The 27271-nt window shown below is 40.9% G+C and overlaps 1 protein-coding gene across 2 annotated transcripts in view; it reads left to right on the top strand.

Annotated features, from left to right (window-relative positions):
- Window positions 1-27024, top strand: part of adamts17 (ADAM metallopeptidase with thrombospondin type 1 motif, 17) — a 112122-nt gene extending 85098 nt beyond the window's left edge. For both annotated transcript variants that reach the window (XM_069172905.1, XM_069172904.1), the window contains 6 exons: window positions 392-551; window positions 8115-8250; window positions 15218-15422; window positions 16576-16728; window positions 20878-21055; window positions 23127-27024. In XM_069172905.1, the coding sequence (XP_069029006.1) occupies window positions 392-551; window positions 8115-8250; window positions 15218-15422; window positions 16576-16728; window positions 20878-21055; window positions 23127-23272 (978 nt within the window). In that variant the 3' untranslated portion in view covers window positions 23273-27024. The remainder of the gene's footprint in view (window positions 1-391; window positions 552-8114; window positions 8251-15217; window positions 15423-16575; window positions 16729-20877; window positions 21056-23126) is intronic.
- The last annotated feature ends 247 nt before the right edge of the window (window positions 27025-27271 follow it).

The following is a 27271-nucleotide window of genomic DNA, read 5'->3' as shown; positions in this document are numbered from 1 at the left end:
CCTCATGTATTGTAATGTTTTGGGCAGAATATTAGAAACACATCTTAATATAATGCGGTCCAGGTCAACACCACTGACTCAACTCAATGATAAACAAACTTCTAAACTAAGACCTCTCTGACAGTTAATCAGAATTGAATTTGACTGTCTTGTTCAATATTATGTGTGAGCCGTTCTGTCGGATTGAATTAAATATTCCAGGAGTACCTTTTAAAATGGCCACTGAGTGTGTGGCCATCTCCCCCTGCGGTGATGTAATATTTCAGTGGTAAAAACAACTATAGAATTGGCTAGGTTTCCTATTGCCAGCAGATAACCGGTAAATAAACCCAGTGAAGGTTGGTAAGATGTATGCACATATTCTTTAACCTCCTGTGTGTCGTGCTTCCAGGTGCTGCTGTTTCATGACCAAAGCTACGGGATCCACTACGAGTACACGGTGTCTCTGAACACGACTCAGGACAGGAGCAGTGAGGAGCAGAGGGAACCGGAGTATCTCTACATCTGGACACACAGCAGCTGGCAGGACTGTACGGTCCAATGTGGCGGAGGTGAGATCTCTTTATTATTTGGTTGGTAAAAGTAATGTTAAAAAAAAAACCAGGACATTCAGAAATGTGAACTTAATAATTCATGTTAGAGCCTGAAATAGTTTGATTGAAATAAAAACAGTGAATTCTTGTCCTGGTTAATTAATCAGTTCAACCTCAGTACCCAATACTCAGTATTGTGGTTTGTGAATAAAATACATTTAAATATTTAACCATCAAATAGTATTGAGAAATATACTTGACAAAATGATTTCTATATATACCACCATATTGCTGTGATGTTGTAACTTATTGTAGTGAATTATTTATTACATGACTAGAATCAAGTCCAGGTGCCATTTCAGTGTTGTATGTAAGAGAGCACTAAATGTATTGAGAGGAACCCTAATTGACTGCATTCCCCTTTCACTATTGGTTATAACTTTATAAAACAGCAATTAGTAACCGACAATTAAAAGTCTTTAAACAACTGATACTGCCAAACGGCATGTTGGGTACACTAGCTAGCTAGCCAGGTAGTTTAACAGCTGGGTGAGGCACCGTCACAACAGTACAGTCAAGAACAGAAAAGAGAGATGGAGAATGAAGACAGAGAGTCAGGAGTTGCACCAAAAGAACTGGTGCCCAAGACAGGAGTCTGCTGGTTTCAAGTTTTTGGGCTTTAAAAGTGTGCATGCAGTAGTCTTTTGATTCAAGACCATCAACCAGTGTCACCAGTGAAAATGTGAAGCCAAAGGGTCAGACATCGCTGAAAGAGACATCTTCTCAAAGCACTGACAAAAAAAGGGAAACGATCACATTATGACTATTGAAACTGTCAGAGAAAAAGTTGGTGGAGATAATTGACCTGCTGTGTGCACATTTGGGGCTGAACACAGAAATATACAAGTTTGAAGTAGTAGATGTGAGTAGATGACTAGCTTGAAAAAGCTTCCAACTGAATTGCCAATTTGTTTATTATACTTTATATATTTTAATGCCTCAAACATAGGAAATACATTTACATTAAATCAGATATCTCCATTCTGTTTTCTCAAATGGAGATGACTTAATAAATAAGTTTGTCATCTCCTCATACAAAGATCAGGCTCTTGTCTTAAAAAGGCAAAATGCAAATGCCAACATTATATTAAAAACAAGCATTGTTTTCTGTGTTAGGGCAGTTGTGATCAGTTTGATGATACTTAATATGATGCCAGCTCTGAATTTAAAACATCTAAATGGGATCTCAAGCAGGCAAAATAAATATAATCCACAATTAAAAGAGATAAACTGAGCTGCCGGTTCACCCCAGCTGCGTCACTGACTACTAATCCAGAGGCACCGGACCTCCTCTGCTGGATGAAATGGTGATATTGTTTTCCTTCATTCCAGTTCCAATCATCACACAGAGGATTTGTTGTATCCAACACCTTTATTGTTTGCAATTGTTGATTTTGTTCAAAAGTGTGACCCATAAGATGATTCAGACGATCCTTTCCATCACAGGCATCAATATAGTATTTAAAAAAAGCAAAAGGTGGTCGAGCCAAGCAGAGTAACTCGACTCAGAGGGAGGTGACTGAGAACCAAAAGGCCACTGTGACAGAGCAGAGATGGGAGAACCTTAACCTGAATACTGCTCACCTCTCCACTGTTCCCTGTGGTTATAGTCTGGAAACTCTGTTCACATGAATAGGTAGCACTTTAGTAGCGCTTAAAATGGCACTTACTTTTAGCACTTTGTAGTTTGGCTTTCTTAAAGAAATTGTATTTTCTTGATTCTTGTTGTTCTGGGTTTTGTACCCTCATGGTTGAAATGCACTTATTGTAAGTCGCTTTGGATAAAAGCATCAGCTAAATGAAATGTAATGTAATTAAGGTTTGCGTAGTCAGAGACCAGTGGGACCGGCGAAGTACAATGACGTTGAAGTAGTAGTGTTTCTGCACACAACATACAGTATGTTGTGGTCAATTCTGTTAAAGGCTGCTCCAGTAGTTTTCAAATTAACCTTTAGGAGGCAACGACTGGAAACAACCCTGGATGGAAGCTCCATTTAAATGGAGAAACGTGGTCACTCTGCTGTTTGGTACCCTCACACAGGAGAACGCAAAGGAGAGAGTTAGGAAAGATCAGAAAGGAAACTTTAGACGACAATATTAAAGAGAAAGGTTATACCGTGATATCTCGGCAGCTTAATGTTTCTGTGACTACAATTGCAAATAAAACGAAGAATTTATGGTCCATGGGACGTCTCCATGGACGTGGTTACAAGGGAAACTCTTCCCCAGATTAAAACAAAGGATGTTAAACAAATACCAAGAACAACTTCCACACAGGTACAAGCTGACCTCCAAGGTGATCGCTCCACCTGTCGATGTTTGAGTGACAGAGGGCTCCATGGTAGAATACCCTGTAGAAAAAAACATTGAAAAAAAATGTGCAATTTGCTGAGATGCATATTAGAAAAGCCACAGTGCTTCTGGTGGAGCGTCATTTAGACAGAATAGACAAAACAGGAACTTTTTTTTGGCATTACGCATCAGCTCTCTGTTGACAGATAGAAAATGACACTTCGAGGAAAAGGACGCCACACCTACTGTGAAACGTAGACGAGGCGCAGTTGTGTGTGGAGATTGCTTCGCTGTGTCTGGCACAGGTTTCCATGAATCTTTGCTGGGATTAGCCGAGCCAATGATCAACAGCATATTAGACACAGCAGGCTTTCCTCTGTGCAACGTACACACAGAGCACAGTGCAGTGCTAATTGTCAGGCACCCCACTGCTGCTTTCCCGAGCAGGTCCTCTTATCCTCATACTGCTTTTGTAATATTGGTAATCCAGTGCTCAAAATATTTGAGATAACGTGTATGTGAGAAGAACACTTTGAAGTTGCAGTCTAGTGCTTTTATCCAAGGAGACGAAGTCAGGTGCTTCTGGATTAGTACTTAGTGAAGCAGCGAGGGGTAAGACCACCACTGCACAGCCGAAGTCTTTTTAATGGTGGACTGAGTTTTTCTGATTTTAATCTCTGTGGACAGATATCTGCATGCAGAATCTGTAGGCAAAGGATTTTGGCACAGGAAGCTTTCTGGTCTTTGTTTTTAGTCCATTTGTAGCTTGAGTGGTGTTGACCAATCAAGTGGGCTTGTGGTCAAGCAAACGAGGTGTAATGCATAATTGCAACATCCTTTTGCCATTGAGGTTTCGGTCTCATTCGATTTATTGCTGTGGTTTTAAACTGTCAACTGATTGTAAACTGTCCACTTGTTAAACAATCCGATCATAGATGTCGTCTCTCAACTCCAACTTGATTTTTCCATCTCACGTTGCTCATCGGACTGAAAACAAAGACCGGCGCACTGAAGAGAATATCAGTCAGCTGTACTGGAACTCAGAGACTGATAGCCAGTGAGCTCTGAGATCAATCTGCTTGAGGTTAGAACACATGGAAGTACATATCTGATCACATCCTGTAAAAGCACAACTGACTTAATATGGAAACTGGAGCTGCAGTTACTTGTTCGGAAAGTCTCTATAAGAAGAGACACACAGAGACTTAAAAGCATGCACACAAAAGATGTCCTTCATTTTCTAAAGCTGAGCCCGACTGTTGGTTCTTCCTATAAGCGACATAAGCGGCTGCTTGTGTCGCAAATGTCAAGGCGGTGGAAAGAATCCATGAGTGGGTGGTCGTCACATAGTGCAGTGTAGCGTACGTGGAGGGAATTATGCATCCCACATCTGAGAGGAAAGATGACTGACTGATGGACAGATATTATTATTTAAATTATTATTAGCTCAAATTATATAATCAGAAAGTCCAAGCCTTCAAGTGCTTAAAGCAGAACAATGAGAAAAGAAGAGGAGGAAAAGAAAGCTTAATATAGAAGTATGTCATCTTATGTTAACAGTAAATAGTAGTTACTCACTGACCAAACCTCCCGGTTGGTCAGTGAGTACAAAAATCTGTCACAGGATGCCAAGGCGGAGCCTCGAGGGGATTTTTAATTAAGTTTTTAAGTTATTAAAACTTGGATGCTTAAAACACATCTTCAACTTGACAGCACAAAACTTCTATACAATCACCACTGTGTCAAGATGGACACCAAAGATAAGTTTTCCCAATTTAGTTTCTGGAAAAATGTGAAATACGGTCACAATGTCCACTTCTGTTCCTGTTATTATGGAATCTTGATCACGAGAAGGGGATGATGGAGAGGTCACCATGGCGACCATGACCATCACAGCAACCATGACCATCACAGCAACCATGACCACCAGAATGTATTTAGTTCAACCCTCAGTCCAAGTCGACGTGTGCCAAATTTGAAGAAATTCCCACAAAGCGACTCTAAGGTATCTTGTTTACAATAATGGGACAGAAGTTAAGTTACCATGACAACTGACCGCCAAAATGTTATCATTCCATTCTTGGGACAAAAGTAAACATTTGCGCTAAATTTGAAGAAGTTTCCTTGAGTTGTTCGGACGAATTACCTGAAAACATAGAACAAACTCGTCACTTCCATTTGGAGCTGCTCCTTCCTACAACGTAAGGCATTGTTCAGAACTTTTGCTGACATATATCAGTGATAATACGCTTTCTCCATAGATATTGCATCTATCCTTCTGTGCAGCTATATGTTTTTTTCTTGTAATAGGCTAATAACTACACACATTACAGAAGTCTAGATGCTCTCGGGAAACATTTGCAGAAGCCGCCTATAGCTGCTGAAGAAGGGTACATCTGAACTCCCATGTACTGTACAGTACACCACTCAGGGAGACAAAACTTCAGCCAATTATTTGTGGTCCCTGGGTTATTGATATCGTAGCATTATTCTTCAATGTTACAGTTACATCTTGCTACTAATTCAATGTAGGTCATAGTCAAATTAATCAAAGTTTATTTGTAGTTTATTTGTACTATGCTACTTTAGACACTAAGCAGTATAATGAAACAAAGGACTCAATGCTGTGGTGGAACAGTATTGATGTACTGTATGTTTTAGTGCAGTTGTAGGTGAAGAAGATGCAGCACTGAATCAAGCACTCCAGCTCCCTCCAGTGAAAAGTGATCATTTCTTCATTTATTTTCATCATTCATTGTAATTTATTTAGTCTTTAGTCTTTAAAACTTTATTTATTTGCTTGACAAGTATTTTTTATTCATTAGATTAGAATATATATATAATTTTGTCTTTTAACCACTGATGTTTGTTGTATTTGCTGTGATGAGACAGTTTTAGTGGGATAATGTGATGGCATTGGTGTTGGTGTGTTCAGTGGGAGGAGGGGGCTCCAAACCCAAATCTACTCTGGAGCACCAAAATGTCTGCAGACTGCCTTGCTGAGCATTCAGCGTCCCTTCAACAGTCCTGTAAGGCAATGTGTTCAGAATCCATGTTCAGGTCTATGGTCACAATTTACAGTGTTTTTCACTCGGCTCTTAAAATCCTCCGCACCAAAAAATGATTGTATAACTAAAACTTAAACGCACAGCCATATTTCCCCTCTCCTCTATCCATCTATATGAATGTACTGTATGTTCCATAAATTAAATTGTTCACTAAATATTTGTGAATGAATTCTTGGATGCAGCATCTCGTTCAAGGGGTCGCAGGGTGTAAATTGTACCTCAACAGATTTAAGTGGGTTCGTGTTCCTTAATTTCAAAACATAATGCTATAAAATGCATGAATCCTATCCAACCCTGTGCTTTTGGAAGTGTGTACATCACACACACTCACAGAGTATAATAGAAAGTATGAAACACATTTACTTTTTACTTTAATTACCCTCCTGAAACACCCACACCACCCTGTCAGCCAGTCCACCTCTCCAGTGAACTACACTGCTCAAAAAAATAAAGGGAACACTTAAACAACGCAATGTAACTCCAAGTCAATCACACTTCTGGGAAATCAAGCTGTCCAGTTAGGATCAACACTGGTTGTGAATCAATTTCACCTGCTGTTGTGCAAATGGAACAGACAACAGGTGGAAATGAGGCAATTATCAAGACAACCTTATAAAGGAACGGTTCTGCAGGTGGTGACCACAGACCATTTCTCTGTCCTCGTTCTTTCTGGATGATTGTTGGTCCCTTTTGCATTTTGCCAGTGTCCTCACCACTAGAGGTAGCATGAGGTGTCTACAACCCACAGAAGTTGCTCAGGTAGTGCAGCTCATCCAGGATGGCACATCAATGCACGCTGTGGCAAGAAGGTTTTCTGTGTCTGTCAGCACAGTGTCAAGAGGACGGAGGAGATACCGGGAGACGGGCCGGTCCACCAGGAGACGTGGAGGGGGACGTAGGAGGACAACAACCCAGCAGCGGGACCGCTATCTGCTCCTTTGTGCAAGGAGGAACAGGAGGAGCGCTGCCAGAGCCCTACAAAATGACCTCCAGCAGGCCACTGATGTGCATGTTTCTGCTCAAACTGTCAGAAACAGACTCCATGAGGGTGGTACGAGGGCCCGACGTCCACAAGTGGGGCCTGTGCTTACAGCCCAACACCGTGCGGGGCGATCGGACTTTGCCAGAGAACACCAAGATTGGCAGCTTCTCCATCGGCGCACTGTGGTCTTCACGGATGAGAGCAGGTTCACACTGAGCATGTGACAGACGTGACAGAGTCTGGAGACGCCGTGGAGAACGTTCTGCTGCCTGCAACATCCTCCAGCGGGACCGGTTTGGCGGTGGGTCAGCGACGGTCTGGGGAGGCGGTTCTTTGGAGGGCCGCACAGCCCTCCATGTGCTAGCCAGAGGTACCCTGACTGCCATTAGGTCCTGGGATGAGATCCTCAGACCCATTGTAAGACCATATGCTGGTGCAGTGGGCCCTGGGTTCTTCTGATGCAGGACAATGCTCGGCCTCATGTGGCTGGAGTGTGTCAGCAGCTCCTGCACGATGAAGGCATCGATGCTACGGACCGGCCTGCCTGTCCCCCAGACCTCTGGGACATCGTGTCTCGTTCCATCCGCCGACGCCATGTCGCACCACAGACTGTCCAGGAGTTGACTGATGCTTTGATCCAGGTCTGGGAGGAGATCCCTCGGGAGAACATCCGTCGTCTCATCAGGAGCATGCCCAGGTGTTGTAGGGAGTGATACAGGCACGTGGAGGCCACACACACTACTGAGATTCATTTTGACTTGTCTTGAGGAATTTCCACAGAAGTTGGATCAGCCTGTGATCTGATTTTTCCACTTTTATTTTGAGTATGATTCTGAATCCAGACCTCCATGGATAATGATTTTGATTTCCATTGATCATTATTATGTTATTTTGTTCTCAACACATTCCACTATGTAATGAATAAAGATTTTCAACTGGAATATTTCATTCATTGAGATCCAGGATGTGTTGTTTAAGTGGTCCCTTTATTTTTTTGAGCAGTGTATATTAGTCCCTCAGCACGGATAATTGCGCACAGAGGATCAGTTAATTACAGGTATGAACTCTAAAGGCTGAATGTCTCACTCTTTCTGGTCCTGTTTCAGAGTCCTTCAGAACAGGTGAGGCAGTGAGTGACGTGTATAAACTGTGTGTGTGTGTGTGTGTGTGTGTACACAGGTGAGAGGAGGACGGTGGTTTCCTGTATGAGGATAGCTAATAAAACCATGGAGGTGATCAACGATAGCTACTGCCAACCTGAGAACAGGCCACACCCCCAAGTACGACTCTGCAACTCTCACCCCTGCCAGTACCGGTGAGAAGCACACAAACACACACTCAATGGGGTTTTTTGTAACTGGCAGACATATAACCGTGTTATATAACTATAGGTTGGATGTCAATCATCAGTCTCGGTCATGTCCATCACTTTCTAGCTTCTTTTCAGTTGAGTTTCATAACTCCATGTAAGAGTCCTTAAAATGTCTTATAGACTTCTTATACACTTATGCTCTTAAAATGTTCAGATTAGAAGGATCATAAACTTTTAACTTCACATCACGGTGATCATTTATCTCGTCCGCCACACTAGACATTATTTCTGGTATGTGCTGCATCATTAAACCTTCTAGCCAGCCTGCTTACTCGTTTATGGAAATGGGAAATTGCAATTTCACTGACAATTAGCTGGTGAATAATTATTACGGGTGGTCGTTAAAGCCAGTGCCTGGAGATGCTTACAGAGAAAAGTATGTGTTGTGTCAAAAGTGTTTCAAGCTTGGGACGATGGGAATCAAAGCAGTGGAATCACACGTGGACAGCAGGAAGCACATCGAGTAGTTAAAAGTCCACCAACAGGCTCCAACTTCACATTTCCACCCTACCACGAGCAAGTGTGACATGGGTATAAGGATTTAAGTAACAGCACGAAGGGATAATTTACGGGAAGACCCACTCAAGACAATTTTAAAAAGGGGTGTTGAAGTTGCACACACACACACACACACACACACACACACACACACACACACACACACACACACACACACACACACACACACATAAACATGCACGTTACAAACACAGCAAACAAAACATAACCCTCCAAGGACAAAAAGTGGTCACTTTGGCATACTAGGACCCTCTTCCTGGATCCAGTTCTAGTCTTGAACATTAGAGTGGATAGATGAAAATTGTGTGTATTTTTGACTTTTGGGGGACTACATACAGCTGGATCACTTGAACTAAGGCAACGTATAATCTTTAAATACGCTTCTCTGCTAAAGTTTATTATTGCATCTGCTGTTTTAGGCTATCCAGACTGCTAAATAGGTAGCACTTTAGTAGTGCTTAAAATGGCACTTACTTATAGCACTTTGTAGTTTGGCTTTCTTGAAGAAATTGTATTTTCTTGATTCTTGTTGTTCTGGGTTTTGTACCCTCATGGTTGAAATGCACTTATTGTAAATCGCTTTGGATAAAAGCGTCAGCTAAATGAAATGTAAAAAATTCAAAATACCATTAATATAAATGTTAGAAACTAACACATTCATAAAGGTAAAATATTGACAAAATAGCAGTCACCACTGCAAAACAAGAACAAAAGAAATGAATCATTACCCAATGATTTAAACCAACCTCAATACCAGGTATTAAAAGAGGGTTTCATAGAATATGACCTGAGCAGTCATAGGCACTCACCTCTCTAACAGTCATAAACTCCCGAGAGGATGTGCTGGCAGTCAACTGAAAACGTAGCCTACAGCATTTAAACAATTATCCAACCTCTAAGCCACATAAAGGAGCTTAATGCCCACAAGTACAACACACAAGAGCAGCTCAAATTAACTCAGGAATCAGTGGTGGTGTCCAACTTATCCGAGAGTATCCGAGTTACACCTGATGGGATTTGAGCAGCTTTACTACACAAGGACGTTACCGTGAACGTTATTCAATGGGAAAGCCACAACCAACATGGCCATCCTCTGACCTCCGAACAGTTTGTGTGTCTACGCTGACGCTCAGAGAGCAGCTGATCTGGGTGCTCATAATGGTGACAACTCGAGACTCATACACGTCGAACGGTGGGATTGAAGACGTGTTTCCAGACTCTGGTTTTGTGCAGAGAATTAAATGTGGATTTACACGCAACAGGACGACACCAGACGTGTGGCTGAATTTGGATCGGCCCATTTATTGAAAAATAGCGTATCCTCCATATCGACACGTGTTTGTAATCGTGTTTGACAAGATCCTGAACCCGACAACTTAAACCGAGCAACTGGACCTGAATGTGCATCGTTGGTTAAATAACCAATAATGAGTCAATATTCTCTGGATCACTGTTCAAATGGCCGTGCAACCCCTCAGGACCTACTTCAGCATGTCAAAGTAAGTCTGCTATCAATCAGTCTATTTATTAACCTACCTCTTATATCTATTAGTGTGCTATATAGGCAAGCTGTACTGATGTGTTAAGCAAAAAAGACATCTATGGTTATAAGTTATAAGTACGTAAAGTGTAAAGTAAAACACTAATTGTCTACTTATGTAGATGACTCATATGTGAAATAGTATTCATTCTTTTTTATTCTACCCATTAAAACATTATTCTGAGGAACTATGTCAGAGATTACATGTGTTGACTGTTGTAAAGATTTTAATTCCCAGGAGTTATACAATTTCCATCACCATGAATGGACGAGAGTGAAGTGGAGGTTTTTTGAACTGGTCCAGCAGTAACATGACGAGGCGTTTGGAGGCGCTCAGCCAGCAGAGAAGTTGCTGTGGGTTCCATAAACTTCACGAAGCCTTCGTAAGTGTCTTCAGCGTCTGGCTGCTGGAGAAGGTGCTCAGTGTGTCGCATAAAATCTTCCATAACTGCTAGAGGAGACGGATTTCTGCACTTTGACCAAGACATCTGATTCCCTACCGTCGCTGGATTGGAAAAGAGACGTATGTGGGGACAGTGACTCAGAATATACGTCTGAACCCCAGAACATCATCCTATGACTCTTGCAGAGTCGTGGAAGAACCTTCTGACGATGGCCAGGTTTAACTTCTTCATGGCTGTCTCCAGGACCTTCGCCACATTTTTGACTAAATATCAGACAGATGCCATTCATCTGCAAACATCTGGCTGTGCTTGTAAAGGTAAGGAATCACATGCCACAGATATAATGATGATATTTCCATTTGAATTCAATAACTCTCTTCCATTCCTTATAAGTATAGCACTACATCTGACACATTTTTTATTTGTATTTTTATTGATGTACTGGACATATGCATGCGTACGTTCTCAGAGCCTGGTGAAGAGGTTGATTAAGACCGATATCCTTAATGACATCACTGCACCAACAAGAAAGCAAGAGGTTTGCCTGAAGGACATGGAAATCGGCTTGGGAGCAAAAGCAGATCTAAAAGTATTACAGCACATATTAATATCAAACAATGGTTAGGGAAGAGTAAATATATTCATATATTTTTTATATGAAATATTTGGTCTGTGTCACAGTCCCTCTTTGACCCATCCTGTTAGGAAGTAGAGTTGCCTCAGCAGCAGCGTAGACGAGCTCAGTATGTTTGGGTTGAGAGGGAACCGCATGGACTGTCAGAAAATACAAGACAAGATTCCACTGAAGAACAACTGATGATATGTCTGGACCCAACGAACATATTCACAGATGCTGACTTGTACCAGGAAAATATCAAATGAGGTCTCGCAGGATGTACATGGTCACATAATACAGCAGTGAGGTTTGTCTGTTTTAGAATATTTTTTCATTATATTTATTGATTAATTGTTATTTATTTTGTGTTAATCTGGTTTACAACAGGTGATATGATCGTCCAGCAATTTGGAAACTTCTTGTCTCTGGAGACAAAAGCTGAATTCTTCTCTTCTTTAAAAACCCAAGACTGGATGTTTTCCCGTATGGACAACCAAACCTGAGCCCTGCATCAGATTACTGTGTGACTATGCTGACTGTGTGTCTGTCTGTGGAGGGTGTGGGGGAGGTCATTTCAAAGTACTTCTGATGAACGACCACATTGCAGCTGCATCTTTAGCAAAGTATCAGTATCAGCTACAACTGGACAAGAAATGTTGCAGAGGACCTCCGTGAGCGGCTCATACAGACGAGAATGCAAAGTCAGGTAGCAAACAGTGTGGAGAACGATGCAGACAAACTGAGCAAGCAGAATGTAAATCAGACCCACTCGTGCCCCAGCAAATCAGCAAGTCCAACACACTCAGGAAGCAATATAAAAAAAAACATCCCAGAAGTGGAAGAGGTTGAGACAGAGATAGAAAATACATCAGCTGCATCCTTACCTTTCTACGTCCCTGTTTCAAGTGTTCACATTCCCCATGACAATTGTCCATTTACATTGTTATGATTTCTGAGGCAAGCCTATAATAGAAATGAAAAGTTTCATTAGCCACGGATAGATGTCAAGCTGCGATGGTAAACCAACCTCTGAATGAATGTGGTACAGTGGCTTCTTTGCAGCTCAGAAATTGCTGGAATTGTTTTTGTTTCCACTTTTTCCCATCAAAACTACCATATTACTTTATTTGAAGAGCATTTTTTTTCAGGGATCTTAATTTGAGACCAAGGCCACAGACTGTATTCCATTCCACATTGAAGGATCTGATAAAAGCACCTTGGTTTGGTTTGCACACAACTTAAATATTCTGAAAATATTGTAACAATGAATATGATTTAGGACATGAATTTAAAAAAAAAAAGTTTTCTTTTTCCTGTTAAACACAATCAAAATTGTTCAACACAACCAATTATTGTCATGTTGCCTGACTGTTTATTTTGAACTCGTATCAATGTGTTTATTTGGTGTGTTTCCATTAAAGTGGCATAAAGATGGTCTTAAAAAGACTACATTTAAATTGTTTAAGCCTAAAGACATATTATATAAATCCTTACATCATTTTAAAGGCATATTTTTGGCTGTTTTCTTGTCTCTCCAGATCTTTAATTGAATAATCCTCAAAACTTACATTTCAAGAAGTGCTTTGTTTACATGTTGCTCAGTTTACGCTCAGTTTACGCTCCCTTTATTTACAGGCTCGTTGCATGATCAATGTTTTGGGTAGTCCTGACATATATACTTATTTTCTCAATCATTGGCATGATTTTTTTATGCAAGAGTTATTCAAGTTGGTCCTCTCGGTCCAAAATATGCACTTTGCTGTCCTCAAATGAGTCTCCCTTGTCCTATGGCTTGAAAGAGGAAGGAAATAAGGCAGTCCATGTCCCTACTTAAATGATCATGACAAAACAGACGAGGTGATCAATGACACGTCTATCAGTCACTTGCAATGATGTAATGAGATCCTTCCAAAGGCAACTAAACACCCATTCACACACTGGATTGTGACCCTAAGGACTCGCATGACGGCCGGCTGGGTCAGCAACTAGCATGTGACCTCAGGGTGTTAACCACAAGGACGTAAATACAAGGAAGAAGCCCTACTCAGACCGATCCTAGCTCATATAGTCAGTAGCTCTTCAAACCACATCAAAACTTCCAGGATCCAAGAAAAATCCAAATGACTTAGATGAAAACATGATATCCGATGGTGGCACTTCTTCACATGCAGTTCTGCTCTGAATGCAATAATTACTGTGAGAAAGCAACTGCTACAGGACCACTTCAACAGAAGCAACTTCACCGCTAACCACATACATGCTGAACGGGCAGAGAGGGAAAGGACAACAAAAGGAGCAACATGGTCCATTGGCCTTGATCTCAAGCAGGAGTTGGTTCCTCAGATCCTCCGTAGCTGGACTGAAGTCCTGGATGTCAAACCTACAAAAACAGGCGTTCAGCTCGGTGCCCAGTGCTGCCTCCTCCATCCCTCCTCTCTGCAGTTCTCTTGGCTGCCTCATTCCCTGCTGTAGATTAACAGTTTGAAACATGGCTTCCATCCACTCCTTATAACACATTCACTTGAGCTGTCTACCTCTCTGATGGGAGCCTTCCTTCTGCTCTGTGCCCTGTAGCGAAGACTTGAGGCTCAGTCTTTGTGGGTATCAGCATACTCTCATGATATTGGATGTAAGTGGTCCCCAGTGTGACAGACTGTTCGAGGTAGTGGTCCTGGGTGAAAACCTGCCAGCCTGTACAGGCGGAGCAGCCCTGCAGGCTCTGGGCTGCCTCACTGGACCACACTTGACCTGTTCTCCGTTTCACATCCTCTCGTGTCAGGTTTTGTCTGGATGTGGGCGGCAGATGAACCGCAAAGTGGTCTGAGTTGCCTTCAGGTGGCCTTCAGGTGGTTTCCTTTGGGCTCGGTAGGCCTCCTTTTTGTCTCTGCTTCTCTCCTCTTGTGTTACATGAATCTGGTTTCAGGTGTTAAAGCCCCCTGGGATAAAATACCAGGGTCTGCAGTTTCTAGGTTTTCAATACATTGATCGATTGTATGAGAAGCTCTTGTTGCATTAACAGATGGTGGAATATAAACAGTGGTAGGTAAAATGAGACTTAAGGGCAGGGAAATGGACAACAGTTCCAGCTTTTGTGTGCAAATTTGGTCTTTAACATTCAAAGAAGATCACCAGAGTTCATTAATGAAGAAACAAACTCCACCTCGTGGTCGTCTCTAAGACAGTCAGGTCTCCGTGAAACACAGTATGCACCTTGAATTCTTTGTGGAGTAGGATGTTGGTGTTTAATTCATCGATTCTGTCTGGCAGTAATGTGACATTTGCTAGGACATCTGCGGTGGTAGAACATCCAGTTCTATTTTTCCTGACTGTTGTTTGAACTTAAGGAGCTGCTCTCTGGTGTCGGAGACGGCTTTCTTTCCCCTCGTTTCCTCATGTGGGCAACGGCACTGCACTCTCGTGAAAAGATCCTTTGCCCCGACGAAAAGAAAGTAAAAGTGGTTCATTTGTACAATCCATTTAAACTTGTGCTGCTTCCTTTATATGACTTCTTGAAGTAGAACTATCAAACCATCAAGTGATCGAACAAAGGAACAAACAATGCACACTATAGATTGACTGCCATATCATATACAGTCGATGGTGCTACTCCACTCCTCTCATATTGGCCGAGATTCACTTATTGTCATCATTTGTCACACAAAGTGTGAATGTAATTTAACACTTAATACTAAATACAAAAAAATGTCCCCTCGGGGATTAATAAAGTAAATACCTGCCTACCTACCTTAATCATTTCCCCGTTCAGATCAAAGCAAAGTCCTGCAGGTTATAAAATGTCTTGACCTGTAAACACTTGTTTTTGTTCCACAGGTGGGTGACAGGCGACTGGGGACCCTGCTCCGTCACATGTAGTAAAGGCCTGCAGCAGAGAGAGGTGGTTTGTGTTTACCACCTACAGAACGGCTCGCTCATTCACACCAGAGACCTGTACTGCCAAGGAGGAAAACCTCCCGTCCTGCAGGGCTGCGAGGGCCGCCTCTGCCTCACAGTGTGGGAGGCGTCCGAATGGTCCAAGGTGCGTCACGCATTATGTTAGAGCAGCGCTTTCATCACATGACACTCAAGTAAAAGAATATATGTAAATGAATTTTACTCTGCTAAGCATGTGTAAAAATGCCTTTAGATAAAAGATGAAAAGTAGGTCGGTTAAGATATATAAATGTTACTGTCTTACATTTTTTTTAAAAAGAGGGAGGATCTATATATATATATATATATATATATATATATATATATATATTTGTTTGCCTGCATGCAACTGATTTTCATTATTTTGTGAATGCACCACTGCCTTTCTCTGTGTTACTAAAATTAACCCAAAAAAGAGGATAAAACTTAACAATGACACCATGACCAGTGCAGCAAACATTAATCACAACATTAATAAAACAAAAAAACAGAATAAAGTGTCATGAAGTACTAAATTCTACAGTGGTTGTCGTTGGAGAATCCACTATATGCATTTTAGTCAGACCAGGCATTCACCTGTTGGTCACATAACATTGTGAGGGATCATAATTATAAGAATAATTTAAGAAATAGATGCAACCTTTTTTTTTAATTGTGCCAGAGTACATATTCCCTTAATTATAATGATTTAATCCTCAAGTTTATTCTATATTTTTGAGTGTTTCTAGCTGCTGTTCCTGACCTCATACATTTGGAACATGTATCAGCTGAGTGGCACCTATATGAAAGTCTGCCCTCCAGTGGCAGCAGCTATAGCTGCAGCTTTTCCCCTGCTGCACCGACTTATTTGTTCTTTTTGTTTTACAGTTACTCTAAAATGCACATGACTTGAAAAATAGTAAACTACATTGTTTATTGTTGAAATAAAAGGTATTTTTGTTAAACTGCAAATGCGCAAGTACACAAAGACAAACACCATTTGATGATGGATGAGCGTTCATCTTATTTGTCTCTTCCGCTGCTGCACACTGTGTAGATGTCATGCAAAAAGCATTAAAGATTGATTTTCTAAGTTAATGTCTTTTCTAAGGGTGCAACTTTTTTTCCTATGACTAAATCGACACCTCAGATTTACAGACATTTACTTTTTTTTATTTTAATTTAATTTTTTATTTGACTTGCACACTAATATTATATCCAACTACCCTTAAGAGGAGAGACCATTTTAACTTTGTGTTTTTTTCTATCACTTTGTGCAGTGTTCCTCAAGCTGTGGTCAAGGTGTTCGCAGGCGGACGGTGTCGTGTACAAACCCTAAAGGTCTGTGTGATCCTTTGTCCCAGCCAACTCAAGAGGAGTCCTGTGAGGACCACTCCAAGTGTTATGAGTGGAAGACTGGAGACTGGTCCAAGGTACGATTATCTGCAGACCTCATGAATAATGTACAGCTGGGACTAACCGTGGGCAGATGAAACATGTTGGGAGGCATTGTTAACACACGCATTAACCAGCAAAAAGGGAAAACAAACCAAAAGAGGGAAGAAGTCTGTAACTTGCTTGATTTATTTGCAGCAATATAATTTAGTTTATTCTGCCTAGTGTGATAACATTGCTCACGTCTAAGTAATATCTGAAAGAATATAGAAACAGTCACAGTTGAAGAAGCTCAATGATCAGACAGGTTTGTCGCCCACTCTTCTGGCTGGCAATGCTGCTTTTTCTTGCTTCCTTTTGTGGGAGTCTGGGTGTGTTGTCAGAGCCTCTTGCTGCACCGGAGAGGTGGGAGGCAGCTGAGGGGACAAAAGCTCTGCTCTCTCATTAAATCAGCCTCGACATGTCCCCATGATCTCCACAACCTGTTAGCTTCCTTCCTGTTTCCACCTTTTTAACCTTGTTGAGCATACATAAGTTTGTCTTTAAATCACTAAATCCTCACACGTCTCCACACTGTTTTTTCCTTCTTAGTTGAAGAAACTAAACTCACATTTGAATGATTTCTTCCAGCATCCTCTCGTTATCCCTTTAAGGGTGTTTTAGCATTTAGTTGCAGCCCGTCCTCTCCACTTAATCATCTGACTTAAATATTTTTTAATTTCATATTTCTTAATGTGAGTTTTTCCTGTTAGAAAGGCACATTTTGTTCTCCACATCCTAGATGGCACAAGGCTGCAGGTGGTGACAGTTCACTTCAGTAGGCATAAGAAGCATGTTCTGGGTCACTGGATATGCTGTTTAATGTTTTAGTTAGATATTTCTGTGCACTGATGTGGCTACAGTAGTTTGCTCTGGAACACATCTATGACCGTCTGGGTGGGTCACCAGTATGCCGCCTGTCTGTGTTGAATTTACACATCACATGTTTTACATGAAGTCTGGGCATTGAGTTAGGGAGGTATATCTTTGATTAGGTAGGTAGCCAGGGGGAAAGCATAATCCACATAAGGTTGCTTCTACATACCAGTTTATATTATCCATCCATCTGTGTACTCCTCAATGTGAGGAGAAGAGACACTGCATATTACATCCTCCCCTTTATGTCACAATGTTAAGATACTTCATTCTAATTTGTATCTGGAGACTAACAGTATTCAATTCTAACAATAATCTCTGTATTCTGTGTTGTGAGCTGCCTAATCATCCCGACACTGTGCCTTGCTCCACAGAGATTCAGCTCTGCACCTTTATTCCTTCAATACAAGAATTCTTTTAATTGTATCAGCCTTGAAAATGCTTTATAGATAGGAATCCTTGTTGTGGCGGTTCCAGATGTTCTTGTTCTTCTCTCCGTCGTGGTGAAAAGTAAAGATTCCTCAGGGAAGCAGGAACAAACCTTAAGAAAGGGCCCCATGAGATCCTCTAACAGTGCATTGTAGTTAGAGCCAATTAGGATGAGGAGTGCCTTGCTCCAGGGTACCTTGATTTTTTTGGGGGGATTTGATTTTATACACTTTATTAATCCCTGAGGGGAAATTTCTTCACTACAGCAGGGGGGCTCTCAGGGGGGAGCTGCTGCAACAGGCTGCCACTAGCGCGGCGCCAGGTAACCTGACCTGAGGTGCATGTTTTTGGATGATGGGAGGAAGCCGGAGAACCCGGAGAGAACCCACGCAAGCACAGGGAGAACATGCAAACTCCGCACAGAAAGGCCCAGGACCGGATTCGAACCCGGAACCTTTTTTTTGCTGTGAGGCGACAGTGCTAACCACTGCACCACCGTGCCGCCCTTGACAGCAGTGGAGAGAAAAATTATACACAATATTTTAAATTAGTTATTCTTCTTGTGTTAAACAACACCTAATAATATTTTAGTCTCTCAGTAGATTTAACATGTGATCATCAGTTCTTTGACCTGCGGCTCTCCTTCAGAGCGCTACTTTCTATTTGTGCTTCTCCTCTTGTCATTGCTTCCTGTGCCTGTAGAGAAACGGCTCAACTCAATTTAAAGTAAAATGATGCTTGGCAAATGAGTTGTGAGATACCCTGTGAGCTCCATTACACCCGTGGTATTATAGCATTGTTAGGTTTTAATGATATTTTGTGACGCAGAAAGTTACGTCTAACATCGCTGAAGTAGCAGCTCAACACGGGCGTGTCGGGCTTGATCACTTCTGCCATTGCTTCAGTGATTATAGTGATTCATCTGCATCCATTAGGTAGAAGAAATAAATGGACTATGATAGAATAAACCTTTTAGAAATACCTAAATCCTGTCTGGTAATCTTAAAGATTATACAATTTTTAATTGTGAAAATGGCTATGGCTATTTAAATTTTGCGAATCTTCATCATTCTGTGTTGATTTGGTTGCAATTGCAAAATACAATTACATTTTGGCAGTTTGTGTCATTTTAGTAATTAATAATAATAATTCAGCTACTATTATTTGGAAAATAATGTGTAATATCATAAAAAAAATAATAAAAAAAAAAATCTAAATTATTAGGTTAATATTAAAGATATATAACAAAATGAGATGAAGTGTTTGGGAGAAATGTTTAACAATACACAAGGACAAAATGATGGCCAACAGTTACAAAATTAAATAATAATTGACAACATTCTACAATTGACCGAAAACTGTGCGTGCGAACAATATCGTAGGGAGTTTAGGGCACTAGGTGAACTACAAATATGGGTCATTCATTTGGTCACGTAAAAAAAAATGTTGCTTCAATCGGGATGTCCCCCATGAAATCGGAAGCACATTTCACTGAATTGCAAGTAATAGAGAAGTCGAAACAAAAGTAAAGAAAATAATTAATATTTCCAGAATAAGAGACCAGCAGCTTTCTCAAACAAGAATTTCGAGAGTCTGTGTTTAAATAAGAAGTGGGTAAATTCACAACCAGCAGTGCACATGCTTTGTCCTATTTTACACGGATATAAATAAGAAGTGAAATTTGGTCTGTCTGCATCATTACTGTGAGAGTGAAGAGACTCATGATTGGTGAGATAGTGGGAAGACAGAGATACCACAGACGACCTTTGAGGGTGTTGAGCAGATTTTGAAACTATGAGCACAGATCCCACTCATACCTGGTGTAGATCTGACCACAAACCCAGATAGCCTCCAGATTTGGTCTGCCCAAAGAAAAGCATTTTGATGGCATTTACACCTGCATTTAATTGCTTAAACACTCAGATACGAAATACAGGTCAATAATAGTGAGATTGGATTTAACTTACATATAGTTTTAATGTGGCCAAATAATACTCCCAAAATTCGATCAAAATGCAAAATAAATTTGGGTTGTTTGCAGGAAACTGTTCAGGTCTCGGTTGTAGAAACTGATCAAGTTGACTTACGGTGCAGTGAATAATATCCAGGGAACAACGGGAGCTGTTATCAGAGTTGTTAGGTAAATGAAGCATTCTGTTTTGGTCTCTGCGTGTTTGAAGGCAGGTTGAGGTTGAGTTTCAGCTGACTGCACCATTTAACTGCATTAATGAAGGACGTGGCGCATGTTGTCTGGCTCTGTCACTTCTGTTGCTGCTGTTTCTCGTGTCATAAGCCACAGTTGTTTTGGCACTTTAACGCCAGTCTGTGCTCATTAGTTGTTGCTGAAATGTGCTTCCTTGATGCTGGAGCCAGAGAATGATCAAAGTGGGTTCAACAAAATTTGACAATTATGAAACTCAACTCACCTTTACTCTATGAACCCTTCCGGTGATCTGCTCATTGATCAGCTGAGCAGAGGCACTGCAGCCTGAACCAAACTCTCCTTCACCTCCTGCTGTTAAACTGGACCGGTACATTTTAACCCACAGGAGTGAGCTATGCTAGAAAGGAACCAGTTCATTCAACGTATGGTCTGACCACGTTGGAAGTAGTGGGTTTCGGGTCATTCTGCTTTGACAATGAATCACCCTGGATGAAGCCTTGTCAGATGAATATGTGCTGCTGAATGTGCTGTACACTCCATTAACCTTGTAGTACAGATCACCAGTCAGGACTGTGTGGTGGAGGGTTCCAGGTACATATACAGGTAATGCAATGCCGTTAATGTCTAGAGAGTCACAGTATGAGCAGTGAAAACTGATACCTTTCGTTGGATGTTTCAGTGCTCGTCATCTTGTGGGAAGGGCCTGCAGTCACGAGTGGTCCAATGTATGCACAAAGTGACTGGTCGTCATGGAAATGACTGCCCTGTGATGCTGAGACCGCCGACCTACCGACCCTGTCACCACGGCACCTGCAATGAGAAAATTAATGTGAACACCATCACCTCCCCCAGGCTAGGTGAGACACTCATCACAACTGCAATTTACAGCTTTAGAGAATGAAAAATGCCAGGTATACTGTGAAGAGTACTGATCATAACTAAAGCATTCACATGTAGCTTTCAACAGCCAAAGCACTCAGGGTAGCATTTTATTTATACACCTTCATGACCATGATGCAATACCTGTCGTGAACATGAAGGAGTCTTTATGAATATTTATGACTGTTGTCAGTACGTGTCATTCAGTCAATTATGTCACTTTTAATGCAAAGCTGGCATTGTTTGGGATGTCTTTATTAACTTGACATTGACAAAGACATTATAATATGTCAATGTATTTGCTATGACTTCACTTAAATTGAAAATGTGCCACTTTTTATGTGGATGTCCAATCAGTGTTGGTGGTACATGGAGTCAATTGAAGCAATAAATTCCTCAATAAATTCTGCTTACCACAGTGTCTGTGCAAAAGCTGATGTTCTTCCAGCACCAGCTCCAACATATTATGTGTATAGTGGAGTAGGTGGTGGTTGGAAGAACTACAGACTGATTTAGGTGCATGGGCAGATAGGGGACGCTCTAGATGCGGCACCAAGCCAAAACCTTGATCTCTTTTCCAAGATTGAAAATGTCATCCCAAAATATGAGTGCAGAGGATCTTCTGGACGAGGATACATTTTACAGTGTTTTGACTAACTTGGATATTCAGCCATATTTGTTTGAGCCAGAGTTGTACGGCCAAAGAGATGCAGCAGAGAGTCCGACACTATGGCTACATTGGCTTTGCAAGAGGATGCGGCTGGCGGGGACCATCCAGAAACTGACAGCGACCGGTCCGGACGAGAATGGAATGACACTGCGACATTTACACACAAAAAGTTTGGGCAATTTACACACGGCAGCTTAGGCCATTTAATTCATGATTGAAAAGTAAATGATTCACACTCAAAGCTCCCAATGCAGTTTATTCATTAACACCACAACATCAGTGATGTTTGGAGCACAGTGCTCTTCACCAGTGTTGTTAATAAATTAATTGTATCGGGAGCTTTAAGTGCGCATAATTTACTTTTGCTCACTCCTCAGCAGCACTTGATTTCATTTTATTGGATGAGCGTTCTTTGTTCACTTTGACATTTATTTCATGCCAAAGTTTGGCATCTATAAGACACAGGTCTTATAGCATTGAACCACTTCCCACACTTGGCAGCGGTTTTAATAATACCAAGAAAATAGAGGCATTTATTATATTGGTAACCTCTTCCAAAATCCAGTTCAACATCATCGGCCTGGGGAGGCCGACTCATAGTAGCACACATTTCGGTGTTTACAAGCCTGAACCTCCCAAACAGGTATGTCAGTTTCCTAATTTGAAGAAATTTCCTCAAGGCGTTGCTGAGATATTGGATTCATGAGAATGGAATGGGCAGACATGAGGTCACAGGACAGGTGTGAGGTTACAGCGACCAGAGCTCATTCAGTTCATCCAAGGGTCCTGGTAAACAATGGCACTAAATTTAAAAAGAGGTCCCACAAGGCTTTCCTGAAATATCACTTTCATGAGTATGCGTCAACGTGAGGTGACAGTGGCCTTGGACCACCAATATCTTATCTAGTCATCACTGGTGGTTTTAAAGACATTCCCTCAAGGCGTCTTTGAGATAGTGTGTTCACAAGAACATGAAGGACAGATGAGAGGGACTTGATGGTCACAAACACCCTGACCTTTAACCTTTGATCCCAAAAATAGAATCAGTTGATCCCTGGTATACTGAGTTGAATCTTTTTGCCAAGTTTGAAGACATTCCCTCAAGGCTTTCGTAAGATATCGCTTTCACAAGACAGGAACGGGACGGACAGACGGACGGACAACCTAAAAACATAATGCCTTCGGCTACGGCTATCGTGGCGGCCTAAATAATACCATGAAACTGTGAAACAGAAGTGATGTCATCAAACCCACTTTGTCACACGGTAGCAAAATGCTAGAAATTGAACAAGTTTAGGAATCCCGACATGTCTCCAATGAATACTCACTTGCTTGCCTCTCTCTTAACTCCCGCCCCTCCCGCCACCCCCAATCCACAGCTGCTCTGACCTACAAGTGCATGGGGGACCAGTGGACGGTATACTGTCGCGTGATCCGAGAGAAGAACCTCTGTCAGGACATGAGGTGGTACCAGCGCTGCTGTGAAACCTGTCGGGACTTTTATGCCAAGAAAATACTGCACTAGAGCTAATGACCAAATGCACCTACTTTCCACCTTTGTAAATGTTTTAATGTTGATAAATGTTGTAAAAAAAAACAAAAAAAATAATTTCTATTAATGATGTAACTTTTTGTATTTAAAAGAGAAAATGGCAAGTACACGGAAGTGTACTTTTGAAATGAGCTCATTTAGTTTGACTTAAAAAGAAGACTTGAATATGTCCAATATTTCTTTTGCTGTACACCAAAAACATGGGGAGTTTTATTGCACAGAACAATTGAAAAAGCATGTGCTTGATTTTTAAAGTATACTTTTGTGTCAAGTCTATCCGACAGTATACAGGATTATGAGTTAGCCGGAGCTTTCCCCTCTCCTGTCCCCCTTAATTTTGCTTTCCTTTGAATCGTTTACTTTGTTGTACTGTATTATGGCTAATTGTAGCAATTTCATATAATTGGGTTTTTTTTGTAAGTAAAAATATGATACTTAAGTATTAGGTGTACTGTAAAAATGTGTATGTATAATCAGGAGCCATGGTAAAATACTCTAGGATTACATTGAATCAACTCTGCTAACCATTGGGGACCCACTGATCCACTGGTCTGTTTGAAGGCAGTGAATAGCTAATGTAGCGGAAAACACAGCATAACATAACATAACATAACATACATTTATCATTTATGGTTGTTTTGTTTTCTTTCAGTTGAAGTTCAGCTGATGGATTTAAAAAGTTCTCTTCGACAAAATTACCTTCTTTAATATTCACCACTGTGATTAACGGTGCATTTCAGTGCACTTCGTATTGTGCAGTTCCAGATAGGAGTTGGTGGGAGTCAGTATGAGAAGAGAATCACATAAATAGTACACCCTCTACTCAGCAGTGATAGCCGATACCTTGTTTATCAGTGCTTGTCTTCTTCGGCAAAGTTTGGCTTTCTTAAATCAAGCTGTGACAACCGTGAACGCAGCCATGACCATGAACCTTATTGGTAGCAGAGCTGCTTCTTCCTTTCGATCCTATTTTCGTACCCGGCACATCGTGGGCACGTTGCCGATTGAGGCGCAGTGGCATTTTTTGTGCAGTCCAAGGGGCTTTTTTCCACATTTGTAACAAGTTGCAATTTTCGTTTATCAGCGTAAACCCGGTGTGCAGTGCAATGTTGACGTGAACTTGTATCTGGACCTTGGCCAGCTCAAACCGAGTCTAAATGCGGCGCAGTCGCCGATATTTTCATGTCTTTTGTGAGCAAGAGCGCTTATGAACAGACCTAAAACAAAATAAATGTTAATGCAACATTCTGATTCAGTTAATCATATAAAATAGTGCATACTCTTGTTGATTGAATTGGATGTAAAACAGGCAGTTGGCGCCCGTCATGACAAAGTAGCTAATCTCAGCCATGTCAGATAAAAGGCACTTGAGTTAACTACAAAGGTATTGCAATTAAATCACACATTAAGGGACAACAATTCATAAGCCTTTTCATGTACTCATCTGGTTAAGTAATCTAAGACCACCGAGTGTGACACTGCGTCATTTACGCACACAACGTGAATGCAATTTACACACGGCAGCTTAAGCCACTTAATTAATGATTGGAAAGTAAATTATTCACACTCAAAGCTCCCAATGTAGTTTATTTATTAACACCACAACATCAGTGACGTTTGGAGCACATTGCTCTTTACCAGTGTTGTAAATAAATGAATCGCATCGGGAGCTGTATGTGCGCATAATTTACTTCTGCTCACTTCTCAACAGCGTCTGATTTTGATATACTGGATGAGTGTTCTTTGTTTACTTTGACATTTATTTCATGCCAGAGTTTGGTATTTATAAGATGCAGGTTTTTGTCTTGTGTCATTGAACCGCTTCCCACACTTGGCAGCGGTTTTCATGATACCAGGAAAATAGAGGCATTTATGATATTAGTTACCTCGTCCCAATCCAATTTAACATCATCAGCCTGTGGAGGCCGACTGAGCACTGCGCCTGCGCTGAGCATAGGTGGACGAAAATAGGGCCCGAGGTCTTAACGCAAAGCTACAGCATATAAACAAACATTAATTATATTTTAAAAGGATTTAAGCAAATCAAATCTCAACTTTTTCATTCATTTTTCTTTTCAATGTCTTGCATCTGGATAAAGTCCAGGTGCAAAACTTTATCAAGTAGACAGTATTGGTTCCACTGTCTGGATCACCAAACTGATAATTCGTCTTTGTTTTCTCGGATACATGCAAACTATGTTACGTTACTCCAGTCCTGAATGGGGTGGTAATGCACCTGAAGCTATTTGGTAACTTTGAAAAACCACAAGAATAACATCATCTGCACTTCAGCATTTTTAACCTGATTCTGATGGGTGATGTCTGCTTCTCTGTCTCTTAACTCAGCTCAACATAACAGGGCTGCTTGAAAAGCTGTGAAAGCAGCAGAAAAGACACTGAGTGAGAATCACTGTCCGAGAGAACTAAATCTGATCAACACTGTGGTCATAGTGTTACATATACTATTGACATGATAATGCTTTTAAAGCATTTCAAGAGCAAAGCAACTGGATTGCTATCCGATTGAGCCGACCTCATCTGTAGGTGGTCCAATCTCAGGCAGGTGTAAATGGCATCTGTAAAGTGTGACCAATTACTTTAAGAGCAACTTTGCAGCAGCCGTTGATCTTATTATTTTTTAACTCCAGTTATTTAACTTATCACCAAAATCATTATAGGTTCTTTTCTGAGGCACCAAACTCTTTCCATTTTGCTGGAAGATTGTCCAGCTCTTTCTGAGTTAGCCACTAGTCGCAATCAGCAGCAGGAATCTGCTTACAGATGCAACAGAGACACCGCTGCTCAGTTTGGTGTTTAGTTAGTCTTTAAAATAAAAATGGTCTTGTTGGAAAGTCACCTAAAGCCGCCTCCTTCTGCTGGTTTAAGCTGCCAGTCAAAAAGCTTTAGATAATATTTCCCCAATATGAGGATCTCAACAACAAAAGGCCAACTATCACTAGAAGCAGACGCACATGTCATTATCCAGAAAACATAACCCAATATAACTATTTTTTAATAGTCAGACATTAAATACTTAATCAGTAAATAAAGATCTAAAAATATCATCACCCTGATAACCTTTTCTACATGGTCATGGATGCATATTTGTGTGTAATTGTGTGTGCATGCATGTTTAACGTGTGTCAACACAAAAGCCTCAGTCTTTTCCGAGGGGTTGAATGGTGCTATTTTACGACCCGTTTCACTATTGTGGAATTCAGCTTATTGTCAATAACGCTCCTATTGTCATTGTTACAGTTAACAGTTATCTGTTTTTATTTTGTTGTTGGATTATTTAACAACTTTGCCTTAAATTTATTTTATTTTATTGTATTTGTTTGATGTAGTGCAAATATGCTTAATTATTCCTGTACTGTACTTTCTTAGTTGCACGAACACCATGTTTGGTACATAAACTGCCACTACATATATTTTATGGTGCTTATTTGGAACTGAGTAGATAATCTGTTTTTACAGGGATTTAATATTCGGTTTTCTGAGAGGTCACACTATATTCCAACTGTTATCCACTGTGTCCAATATTCATGAGACTAGCAAGAACCTGAGTGATTGGATCAAATTTGGTACTATTTCAAATCTACTGAATATTCTTTTTCTTTCTCGTTCTCTATTTTGTTTAATAATGCAATTTTACATTGAAAAACAATCCTGTATCAAACTCTATTAAGGTGTGTGGATTTACCATTAAACCAGAATGCAGACTGCTCTCCTCCTCTTCCTGTCCTCAGCACACTGGCATACACTGTAGAAATATTAAGCACAACATATGTTCTCGTAATTTAGTTTAAATGTAGTTATGCATTAATGTATTTTCTCCACATTTCTAGGCAGTTAATCAGATGAAAATGATGACATTCAGCTGTAAGTTTCAGGGAAGCCGAGCAAGTGGACCCTGAGTTTAGCTTTGTTTTTTTTCTGACGATTATTTCCAAGGTTGAGCACAAATCTTCC

This window comes from Embiotoca jacksoni, unplaced genomic scaffold (assembly GCF_022577435.1).
Source record: "Embiotoca jacksoni isolate LCO1_2020_lvr unplaced genomic scaffold, fEmbJac1.0.p SCAF_56, whole genome shotgun sequence".
In the NCBI taxonomy this organism is placed as follows: Eukaryota; Metazoa; Chordata; class Actinopteri; family Embiotocidae; genus Embiotoca; species Embiotoca jacksoni.
Note: the sequence above shows the minus strand (reverse complement) of the source record. Positions and strands in the feature narration are given on the sequence as shown.